This window comes from Diplotaxodon limnothrissa, linkage group LG12, assembly GCF_057381915.1.
Source record: "Diplotaxodon limnothrissa isolate DT_005_m linkage group LG12, D_limnothrissa_male_GT1.1, whole genome shotgun sequence".
NCBI classification, from domain to species: domain Eukaryota; kingdom Metazoa; phylum Chordata; class Actinopteri; order Cichliformes; family Cichlidae; genus Diplotaxodon; species Diplotaxodon limnothrissa.
This window is the reverse complement of record NC_140607.1, coordinates 28,824,442-28,836,975: the sequence shown is the minus strand read 5'-3', so window position 1 is coordinate 28,836,975 and position 12,534 is coordinate 28,824,442. Positions and strand designations below refer to the sequence as shown.

General features: G+C 37.6%; 1 protein-coding gene across 1 annotated transcript; it reads right to left on the bottom strand.

The window, feature by feature from the left end:
• Nucleotides 1–1,131: 1,131 nt before the first annotated feature.
• Nucleotides 1,132–11,493, bottom strand: LOC146621518 (uncharacterized). The gene is made up of 19 exons (XM_085368519.1): nucleotides 11,440–11,493; nucleotides 8,008–8,033; nucleotides 7,871–7,896; nucleotides 7,747–7,784; nucleotides 7,314–7,404; nucleotides 7,157–7,224; nucleotides 7,043–7,076; nucleotides 6,847–6,918; nucleotides 5,584–5,612; nucleotides 4,861–4,900; nucleotides 4,677–4,752; nucleotides 4,446–4,476; nucleotides 4,224–4,260; nucleotides 4,034–4,136; nucleotides 2,976–3,013; nucleotides 2,690–2,733; nucleotides 1,909–1,977; nucleotides 1,411–1,569; nucleotides 1,132–1,303 (listed from the first exon to the last, which is right to left on the bottom strand). The coding sequence occupies exons 1-19, from the start codon at nucleotides 11,440–11,442 to the stop codon at nucleotides 1,187–1,189; spliced, it is 1,101 nt and encodes a 366-aa protein (XP_085224645.1). The 5' UTR covers nucleotides 11,443–11,493; the 3' UTR covers nucleotides 1,132–1,186.
• Nucleotides 11,494–12,534: the final 1,041 nt, after the last annotated feature.

Sequence of the window (12,534 nt, the reverse complement as noted above, 5' to 3'; positions counted from 1 at the left end):
ACACACACACACACACACACACACACACACAGCAGGCCAAGTCTATTGCAGCATAACTAAGACATGGTTCAGGATCACCTGATCCAGCCCTAAATAAAACCTTTATTAAAAAAGAAAGTTTATTTTAGCTTTAAAAGTAGAGAGCAGCTGTCTCACGTATGCAAACTGGGAGCTGGGAGACTCCTGACTTCTTCATACAGTATCACAGTAATTGTTCTACCAGGTGGTTTTAGGGTTGGTTTTATGATTAATCCTCACAGGAAGCATGCAGCTCTCATACACCCACAGAAACCAGGATATACCACAAGCAAAGATTTTAAACATTCAGGTTTTTGAGTTTACTTAAAGGACTTCAAGTAACATCAGTCATTTGCAAAGTACTTAACTCTCTGAAAGAATAACATAAATCACAAAAACCGCAAATAAAGACTTATTTTCAGTTATGGGATCTAGGGCAAATCGTGGTTATTAAAGAGGAATAGTAAACATAGATAAGCGTATGAGGAAAATGATAAAATGTAAAGTTTTGGTCTGTTTTGCACAAATTACTACAACAATACACTGAAAAGGCAGAGTACACATAATATAATAGGTCAAAGTCATTAAAATAACCAAATGGAAAGACACAATTAAATTCAAACTTGTAGTGTATACAGATAGATAGATAGATAGATAGATAGATAGATAGATAGATAGATAGATAGATAGATAGATAGATAGATAGATAGATAGATAGATAGATAGATAGATAGATAGATAGATAGATAGATATTAGCTGCATTCTGTGAAGCTCTTGAGACATTTTAATGCTTCATAACAGCAGAACTTTAGCTTTTGTATTTTTAAAAGTGATGACAGTAAGGCTAAACATCCTCACAGCTAGAGCCTACCATCAACAGTTACCTATTCATTACTATGACAATATGGTGCAAACAGGCACCGAAGTTGACGAGCTCTGAACTTCATGCTATCTTGAGGCAGTGTGTCACTGAGGATTTTTCGACCACTCGGTGCACTGAAAGTTACCCTGTCTCCTTTCCCTTATTTAAAATGAAAAAAAGTACTATGTGTTATAGATTCCATAAAGATGAAACTACATTTCTGGGATTGACACCCAGTAGCCCTGCAGTAAGTGATTGTGCCATTATCCTCATGATTCGTCTGAACAGGTTGTTTCAGTGTAGTTTTAAGTGCATACAGGGTGGGTTAAATGTGCTGTGTGCTTGGCCTGGCTCCTGCTGTCAATCAGCAGCAGTTGGTTATTCTTGTGGTAAGAAATCATTTCATCCAGGCTGTTGAAAGTCTAAGAGAAAGCAGAAGATAAAGAGAGAAGTGTGATTAAATTATGCCCGGAATTCTTCATAGGCTTCAGTAACTCCTGAATTTTTATATCCTGCTTTGTCTTTTCACCTCTTCGTTCTTTTTTCCTTCCTTTCCAAGGGCATAGGCTTTAGTTTCCACCAGGAAGCGAATGGGAACATTGTACACCTTCTGCTGGTAAAGCACGGCAAGGGTGTAGGGTTGGTGAGTGCTCTGGGCAGAGCTGTATCGGATGAGAAAGGCACCGTCCTGCAATAAGGAGAAAGGGAGGAGAAGAGGAAAATCTAATAAATAAAACTAGATGTAAAAGAACATCTTAGGAAACCTTGACAGATATGAAAGCATAGTCAAGCAGGCTACAACTAAAACTGATAAATGGATGAATCGTGGAATGAATAAGGGGAATGTAAAAAAACTCCACATGCATCAGGGAGAGTAAGTGGAGGAAATGGAAAATAAATCACTGCCATGGAGCCCTGAAGCTGTCTGACTTAGGTTTAGCTTTCGTTTGAGTTTTATGTTTTGAGTGTCAGCGAGACATACCATCATTATTTTTTTTTTATATCACTTTAAAACTACCAGGTTTACCTTGTTGATTCTCTGTAAGAGATCCTCTGCTGTCTTTCTGTTGCAGTCACCAGCAAACCATTCTCTATCCTGAAACATAAACATACAGCAGATATATCAATAAGAGAATCAAACCCACTTTAATGCAGGATTGTTTATGTAGTATAATCACAACAACAGTCTCATGAAGTCACTTCAATACTGTAAGGTAAAAAACTGAAAGTATTCAAGGAGGGGCAGCCAATCAGCTGGGAGGTGAGGGGAAAGACACAAAAAGAAAGCGAGCATAGGGAGACAGAACAATGTGAAGTATAAGTGCATTTACTAACCTTCTCTACATGAGGACGAATTTGAACTATACTATTTACTAAATCATTACATTTCGTAGTAAATATTCTACTACATGAATGTGAAGTTTACCAGTCATTTCTCAAATTAAGATTTTCTGTCTAAAAATGTTTCTCATGCATCTCAAACATCTCAAACTTGGTTAAATGTTTGGTTCTTATATAACACTTCTCTACCTGCGCACCTATAAAACATGTCTCATATATCTATTGAAATTTGCTATGCGTAGATATTTGGGATTGTGTCTCCTTCGATAAGTGAATGTGTAAACCACTACACTAAGAATGATATACATATATAGAGAGGTTTTCTTTTCCTTAATAAGAGAAATTGTTTTGTTTTGTTTTTGGGTTTTTTTTGGGGGGGGGGGGGGGGGGGGTCTTTTGAATTCAGGATTTTTGATTTTCACATCATTGTATAAGTACTTTTAGCTAAGTTACAGTTCACCTCTTACCTCCAGGCTGTTATGTCTGGTTACCCTCATACCACCATAGGAGGCTTAAAACACATAAAGATAAGTTGTTTGTCAAGCACAAGTTCATGGGAAATCTGTATTTGGCAACAGTCAAATGTTTTGTTGGTTGTTTTTTGTTTGTTTGTTTTGTTTTGTTTTTTCTTTTTTTAAGTATGATGAAAACTGTGTTTCGATTACATCAAAGTGCAAATATAAATATACTCAAAATGATCATCAGTCATCCCTTTGGATTTAATAGAGACTTAAAAAAGAAAACTGAGCTTACCCACAGGCTTAGTGTCTGGTATTGGGGGATTTGGAGGGCTGAAAAATAGAAAAGAAGGCTAACATTAGACACTAACTTTAATTCTGACATGCACACACTTGCAGGTCTTGTGGATGGGGGTCAGCTCTAGTGATAAGGTGTCAGGGTCAGGTGCTGTGCCAGAAAGTGGTAATCCACCCAAAAAAAGCATTGCCTGTATTTAAGGTGTAAATTATTTGTTGGCTTACAATCTGTGAAATACACATCAAGTATATCTATCATTAACGAGATAAAGGCATTCTGAGCCTATCACAGGTTAGAAGTCTATAAAGAAGTTCTAGAAGTTCTATAAAGATGTGTTTTTGTGTAGAAGGGAGTGGTTTGATTGTAATGTAGGTACAATAACCCAGTGTCATAACAATACCTGTAAAATGTGTCATTTCTTTACGTTATATATAATCCCTTCATATACTACAGTCTACACTAACATAAGCAATGACATTACACTTAAAAAACACATCTGAAATTACTTTTTGGCACAACACTAAAGAAATGTCAAAAATTGCAGTTCCTTTAATGGCCACTTGAGGCTAGCACTAAAAGTGAGTGAATCCCTACAAATTCACAATGTAACAGCAGAAGCAAGCAGCGATTTCCTCATACAGAACAACTGTAAGAAAAGAATAATACTTTCTGCGAGTCCATTAGGGTCTCAGTGAAGTAAATTTCATCATCATACAATTATGGTGTTCCTGAATAACTTTGAAATTTGAGTTCCCAGTTGCAACTGAAAGTAAACAGTAGTAAAACCATAAAACGTTTGTGTATTTGTGACTCACTAAATAAGCCATATGCATGCTATGCTGTAATGCTAGTGACACATGAACAGCTCTACCTATCTTAAGAACCAAAGCAGACATAAAAGAAGTAAAACAAAATCACCAGACATGCATGTGAAGCTGACTTTGAAGGAAAAAACCACCCAATTAAGGTGTTCCCAGAATGTTTTAGTCGCAAGTTGTACAATATATACACAGTATATATAGATGCACAAATTCTTTGTATTTGTCAGCTCTTACCTGGCTTTAGGTTCCTTCAGGATTGCTGGCAGATGCGGCTTAGCACCAGGAATTGGTGGAGGGGGCTTTGCAAAAGTGGGACGTTTCTCTTCTGCCGAAGGACCTATAGAAGCAATGTATGTACTCCTTATATCTTTTGACTGTGAGCTGTCTGGATCTATTTAATTAGCAAGGAAGATGTGGTTCTGACCTCTTTTTCTGTCCTCTAATGGAGGCAAAACAAAATTCTGGAAAAAGGGAATAAATGTTACTGCTGTGTCATACCTGTAAGTTTAATTTCAGACACTGGAAATGGGAATATGGGGTAAGAATTTAAAACTCATCTTGTATCCTGACAGCTTACTTTAAATCAGGACCCAGCTTAGCATAAGAAAATTAAAGATGAAGCACAGAGATTAATAGACACACTCACAGACTTATTTCTGGGGATTGAAGGCTTCTTCCTGCAGACAGTGAGAGGGCTAATGTTTATTGCATATTTACTACCAGGACTTTAACACATAATTTCCCTATTATAAATACCATATTTGCATAAAAAAATGCACATGATTGTCTAGAATGCACAGCTATAAAGACATATTGTATCATAGCTTGCCTGCAAATAGGATGAAAGCTGCTTTGAAACAGAGTGAGATGAACTTACAAGGGTATTTGAGGAGGTGCCGGTGTCCTGGGAGACAGAGGCATCTTCATGGGCCCACGCGGGGGAGGAGAGCAAGCTGGAGAGAGGGGGGAAAGTAAAAGTAACTTCCGGTTTTCAAACACTTTCATATAAACTTGTAATCAATGCCTCAGAACTACTGCCTATGTAGTGTGTTTGAACTTACCTGCTTCTGGTTCTAAATAAAGGTCATCATCATCATCGTCCTGTAACGCAAACCAACAAATATGATATGCAAAGGGGCATTAACCTTCTCCATACAGAAGAAAACATCAAATTACATTCATGCAGCTGTGCAGGTATTATTGGCTTTTGGTATTAGTGACTTATCTAAGATTTAATGTTCATGTAAATGTTTATCTAGGCATGGTTAGCTCTGTTGCTTCACACTAAGACAGTCCGGAGTTTGACCCCACCATCTGACCGGGACCTTTCTGTGTGGACTTTGCATGTTCTCCCCATGTTTGTGTGCATTCTTTCTGGCTACTACAGAGAAACATGCAGTTAGTGGGTTTAGGTTATTTGGTGATTCTAAATTGCCTATGGGTGTGAATGTGCGTGCGAATGGCCGTGTCCTGTGACACACTGGCGACCTGTTCAGGGTGTACCCCGCCTCTTCCCCTATGGTAGCTGGGATAGGCTCCAGCCCCAGAATACCCATCCATCCAGAAGAAGATGCATGGGTATTGGTACATTTATGTAGTTGTTGGTGTAGCAAAAGACAACCGACTGCTTATAAAAGGCCCTTAAGAAACAACAGCCCCCTCTGAGTGCAGACATGTCGTGGGTGACTCTTTGCACCTCCCACACACACACTCAAACTGACACTCTTTTGTGTGTATATTATTACACATAAAAGAAAAAGAAAACATAATAATGTTTAAGTCACCGGTTCTTCAGTTGGATCCAGGTACACATCTGAAATGCAGAAAAAAAGACTAGTGATCTATGTTGCCATATCACAAATATACAGTGGTGATGCTTACCAGCATGTGCACACAGAATGAAGCACCTATTCAGTAAGTAATTAGAATAATCCTTAATCCTAAGACCCGAACTCTTCCACGGCATGCATTTTTAATTTCTCTTTGATATTTGGGCATATTGGGGCCCGATGAATGTAAAAACAAAGAATTATCAGATTTTTTTTTTTTACCTTATTTTTGTTTTTAAGAAAAATAAGAGCCACATCTGAGGATACTTATTTAAAATTTTGATAGAACAGTAGCAGTATAATGTCCTTGTAAGTGGATATCAGGCCCTTGCAGAGCAAAATTGAGTATTTTGGTCTAAATAAGCCAAAATGTGATGTCCACTTATGTGGACGCCAGGTAGGAGCTTAAGTTAGTCGTCTGTTTACGACACAGCACCAGCAATGAAAGTGACTACCACAAATCTATTTACCTATGTAACATACTTAAAATACGCAATATTCAAATGAAAAATAGGCCTGTTTACATTTTCAGATTTTTTTTTCTACTTCACTAAATATTAGCATCAACATCCTGGTCATTTTCCCATTTTACACAGCAATCAGTGTCAGCTGAAGCCCTTCGTTTCCATAAGAGATGCATCAATACAAACTGGGGTGAGCAATGGAAAAACCCATTCTGCTTAAAAGCATTTTCCCAACCCAAAATTATTGAAAGAAAACACCGTATGTAATATGATTTATATAATACTGAGAAATATCTTTATATTTGAGTGAATGTATTTGAGTGTAGATTGAAAGGAAAAAAACTGAGATATTCATCATTTTGAAATGCAGAAGATTGTTCTGAGGCCTGCAGTTTTTGGGTTCTTGCATCTTATTTTGTAATGTTTAATATGCAGCTCAGTGGCACTACAGCAGGTGGCACTCTCCTCTTTGTTTTGCTCACAGCTCCAAATTATGTTGCTGCTGGAAACATCAAGCAGAGGCTACAAGTGTTTGGCAACCTGAGTTTATCAAGCAGCTTTTGGAAATACCACATGGCTAATAAACTCATAAACATAGTATAGTCTTCATTAATATTATTATTATTATTATAAGAAGTAGTAGTAGAAGCACCCATATCACCCCTTAAAGAATCTTCCTCACAGTCAGTTTTCACTCAGTTACACTCTGGTGCGCTCTTCCTTTAAAATAATATTTTGTGTTGGTGCTGATTACCTTCCTCTACAGGGACTGTCTGAAGCGGCATCTTCTTCCTCCCTGGCTTATCACTTCTAATGACCTCAGGTGCTGGAGAGAGATAAATGTATTTATGTGATTCATTAAAGTACACAAATGAAAGCGTAAAAATGTAGGGGGGAAAAAAAGGACTGATGAGATTTTAAAAATCATCAAACAGAGCTGAGTTACTTACGTTTGCTGATGGCATCCTGCCGTTGCGAAGGTTTCTGAATGAAAAAAACAGTTACAACATGGTAAAACATCTATGTTGACAGGCACAAAGAAATAGACCCTGAGCTTTTATTACCGAGGATTTGCTTGGTCTGGGTGGAGGTGCAACCTGCCTCGGTGTTACACCGGGTTTGGAAGTCCTCTCTGCAAAAAGCAGAAAGAATTTCAGGGGAAAAGACCGTGTTTCACTGTCTGCGGTATCTGTGCTGAAGTTTGCCAGACTCAGATGTTACCCAGATAAACGTTCTCCTCCACTGCTCTCGGTGGCACTTTGACAGCCAGTCGCTCACAGGGAGGAGCTTCATACATGTCGTTGTCATCATCCTGCCGTGAGAAAAGGTTGGTAATCTTAACAATATTAACAATTATTTCCAAACAAACTATAAAACTTTAATATTTTAGCAGTATGGCTGCCATGAGATAGACTGCTGTTCTGTTCAGTGTGTACCCTGCTCTAATATTGTAAAGCTATTTAGCTTTATCATGATAAAGCATTGCTGCGTATTGTTAATATTAAGACCGAGATGTCTGCTTGATTGTTCGTCAGCTCCCTTCACAATACGTATTGTTTTTGGCCTATTCAGTACTTAAATCCTGCCCCTAAAAATGCCCAAAACTTGAATGAAAAAGTACAAAAATTTAAGAACTTGTTCTCTTCCTACTTACAAATTCATCCTCCGGCCACCCAAATGCTGCATTGTTATCTGTAGGACACAAACATATATGAATGAACATAAGAGATGTACAAAAGGCATCAAAGCAGCTTTAATAAAGTGAAAACAAATCCCACCCGTCCTCCTAGGAGGAGCTGGAGGTCTGAAAGGAAGACGGGAGAAAAGACATGGACAGAGAATACTTTAATACAATAAGCATTTAGCAGGAAAGAATGAGAATGAATGAGGTTTCTGTCTTGGTCATGATACTCACAGGTTCTTCAGTCTTCCAAAGAAACTCTGAAAAACACCAGAAACCACAGAAATTAGTGAACAAATACCCAGATTTCATGAGACGAGTAGATGCAGAGCGACAGAAACACAGATATTTAGCTGTCTCTATGTGACACAGCCCATTATTCTTAAACTGCATGCCTAATGATTTACTTTCAGTTACTTATCAGCTTCATCTGTCTGTCTGAATCAGTTTCCCTCTTTGGATAAGGTCACATAACAATGGAGCTTTATTTGGTGCAGAAAAGGAGACAAAAACACAGTACAAAATAGCACCTGAGGTATCACTGTATCATTTTACACAGGATGTAAATACTTCAAAATGTTTGTAGGGTATGTTTTTGTGGTGTAATTTACTCTCAGAGATATATTAATCTTTTATCTGCCAATATAATATATGAAAATACAGTAGGATAGGACACAGTTCTGTAAACAATCATATAAGAATATCTATCTTTTAAAACTTCCCAACATTAAATAAAAGACATAAAATTGTCTTTTTGTAATTACCTATAAGCGCTTTCACTGGCCAAGCATACACTGTTTTTTCTGTAGACATTAGATAATTATTATATGACATAATTTGCTTGATAATCTAAAGCTGTTTTTTCTTCTCTCCTGAAACGTGCCTCCTTTATTGTCCATAAAGCCCATGATTACAGAACACCTGCTGTATTCACTGTTTCCACCACCCTAAACATAAAGTCCCATAAAAAAGAAAGTTTTCACAGGGCAAGTATGAGCAGCTCTGTAAAAGCAGAAGTTTTGGCAACTTGTTTCTTTACAGTTTTCACGATTGTGTTAACACAATGTGACAATCTTCCCAGACATGGATGTCCCAGCAAATTCACTCCAAGGTCTGACTGTGCAAAGCTCAGAGAAATGGCCAAATCCCAGGAGCTACATCTGTGACTCAGCAGGTGTCAGTTTTCATGATAAATGCCAAAGTTTATAACAGTACTATCCTGTATCGCATCCTATGATGCACAGTGCCACATTTGGGAAACCAAACACAGCACATCAGCTCAAACAACTAACTGCTGCAAGTGTGATGATTTGGGTTTGAAGTGAGTTTCAAATTGCCGTGAACAGAGAGGGTGCTGACAAAAAAAGAAAAACAAACCTGCTGCAAAATCAACAACTTCAAATTCAACTGACATTTACAGCTCCCCACATGGACAAGCAAAATAAGTTTTTTTTTGGTCACATTAGACAAAGATTTAGCAATTTGGCCACAATATTAGGAAGGACATAAAGGTGAGGCTTTCAAAACTAAGGACACTGTACCACCTGTCACACAATTTGTTGGAATAATAGAGAATGAATTCTTCAACTTCACTCCAAATCAAACAGCAGACAGTTAAAACTTGGTTAAGTTGGATGTTCCAGCAGGGCAATGATCCTCAAAACACAACAAAACTGGTTTTGGACTTGATAAAGCGGGCTAACATTGACCTTCTGATGGCAACCCATCTGAAAATTTGTGAGCAACACTTAAAAGCCAGGTCTGTGCCAGGAAGCCAGCTAGTGTAGATAGACTCTACCAATTCTGCCGTGAGGAGTGGTCAGCCTTCCAGACAGACTATGCTTGGTGATGGTTAACAAAAGTGTCTGGTTGGCGTCCAGCTTGATTTGGAACATTTAACCAAATACCAGCAGGGTCTATCAATATTTTTATACTTTTGACCCTGTGTGCATTAGAATAAATTGGACTTTTTGCATCCAATTCTTCTTTTTTTAACTGTGTATGTTATACAATCATTCCCACCTGAAAAAAGGAGCAGTTTTTAAAAAGCCAAAACTGCCATGACATTCATGTCCATGATGAGGGTATGTCAACTTTTCCCAACTGTATCCTCATGAATGATCTGTCTGGCTTTTGATTGCTGCTACATCTTATTCAAAATAAGCTTTGAAACAAAAGTGTACTAACAATATTTGTGAAATTCAAGTTTATGTGTAGCTGTTTACAACTGAGGTTACAGAAGACGGTGGAATTCACTACAAAAGTAATATCAGGAAGTTGAGTTCGTCCCAGTGCATGAGGCAGCTGTAGAGGAAGTGCTGATGTAATGTAAATGATGATAAACAGGCAGGGAGAGATCACTTTCGGTCTGTACACACAACACGTCAGGAACCAGGTGTTTCAGTCCTGATAAATGGGGAGCAGGGGAAAGGTAATAAAAAAGGAGAAGTAAATCACTAGTCAGCTATTCACGACATTCTCTCTAATCCCAAGCATGTCTACATGTTAAGGCTGAGTTAGGTTACAGTGACAATGCTAAAGTTTGTCTTAAAATAAGAGCTGTGTTAAAACGCTACCTGTAGATGAGAAATTTTATAAAAAGCGGAGCATTTGAAAAAAGTGGTGTCAGAGTCTGTGGGAGTAAACAGGAGGAAAGAGGAAAAAGTCACGCAGCTGTGGAGCGAAATCTGATGCAAACAAGGACTAGACACGCATTATTCAAATAATACACTATTCATCTGTTATCACGAGCAATTATATTTGATAGGAATTAAAAAATACTTTTCATCTCAGAAACTATCTGCACAAACAGCTGCCATGAAATTTAACATTTGTTTAAGGTGGAAAGATTATGTTCTGCCTTTTCTGTACTAGTTATATTGCAGTCAAACATCAAAAGCTGGAGCTCGCCTTTGTGTTTAATGTTTGTTAATGTACAGGAGAATGTACCTGCAAGAACTGTTTGCTAAAAGCAAGAGGAACTTGAACCCTGTTGAATCACATGTGCAAAGAGACTTTTTGTGTTGCCAAAGTACTTCTGTAGCTCTATGTCATTTATACAGTATGAGCAGATTTTATGTTTAGACATAAAAGAGTTAAACGTGCAAAGATTTCAGTTCGAACGTCAGTCGGTGTCTCTACAAGAACCTCAGAGAGAGTTGGGAACGTCTCCACTAAACTGTACAAAAAGATCACAACAACAGTCGTTTAATTTCTCTCAAACCAGGAAGTGAAACTGAAGCGCAAATTAAAAATAGCACCAAACCCAAACTGTGATTCAGTGTTTGATCCAACAAAATCTAATAACTTCAGGAAACCATCAAGCAACACACAAACTTGTTTGATTTGCCAGAGGACATTTATTTGGTCGTTACAGATGCCTGCAGGTAAAAGTTTACCTTCAACTTGTCTCTAAACGCTAGTTTTCTGGGATATTTTCATTGTTTACCCTTTAAACTCTCATACAATCACATCTTTAAAATGATCTCTGCCGTCGTATCTTTCCCACAGTCCGAACTCCAAAGAAGAAATAAAGGTGAGCTAAAAATAACTACATGGAAGTTTTACAGTGGGCCTCGACAACACCTGCTCGCTTCCTTCTCACTCCACCCAAAGTTATCAGACCATAAACCAAAATATAACAAACTTAATTAAACAGTACTTTACCATTTTCACGACTTGGGGACCCGTCTCACAGCTCAAGTCATGAGGATATGTCTTTGTTTCGGTCCTTGGATGCAAATGCTTTATAGATTAAAAGCGTGTGAGCCAGAGACCGTGTGAATCAGCTCTAGCTGGACTCATTTGCATTTCCTACCTGTAACAGTAAGAGAGACAGCCTCACCTGCTGCTCAAATGTCTGCCTTTAACTGACCTCCTGCACAGCTTGAACATGGCTCCAAATTTCCCTACCTAACAGTCATATAACCAACTGAAATTGCTGATTTGTTGCAGGCAGCAAAGGACATTCTCTTTGTATGCTGTAAAAATAAAATATTAACACAGTATATATGTATTTAATGAAGCTATTACTCCTAACTAAATGATAGGACCTCGTTTAGCATGTGATGTTGAAGATACTTTTATTTACTTTATTGAACCTCCAGGAGACAAAATGCTGGCATCATAACTTTAGTGATGCCATTTCTTCTAGCACTATTATAAAAGAAAACTGTTGTGTTTTTTTAAACTAGGAAAGTGAAGGTTTAAATAATGCTTCGGTATGTTTTGATGAATCATCACTCACATTTGGTGTGTAGTAATACACTGGATTATTAAAATACAAATGCCTTTACATTGGTAAAAGTAACCTATACCTTGTAAGAGTAAAACATTACATTTGCTGCTCTAACATAATAAAATTGTTCCCAGTTTTGACAGTTTAAATGGATCTTTCAACCAGTTTTGTTACTTTTTCCATCACTTTATAATTTTATTATTGTCAAAGATCATTATTTCATTAGGAATACTTGAATTTCCATCTTCCAATATATGTTTGAATTTTGACTATGAACCTTTCTGACTGATAAATAATTGATTGGTAGGGTTAAAAAAAAAGCCTTGTAAATCATTTTAAAGAGGATGTGATTTAGAAATTATCTCAACTCTTTATTAGGTGCACTTTGCTACTACTAAGACCCTCTTTTGCCTTCTGAAATGATTCAATTCTTGTGTCATAGATTCAACAAGGTGCTGGAAATGTTCCTTAGAGATTTTGGTCCATGTTTATGAGAATGAAACACACAGTTGCTGCAGATTTGT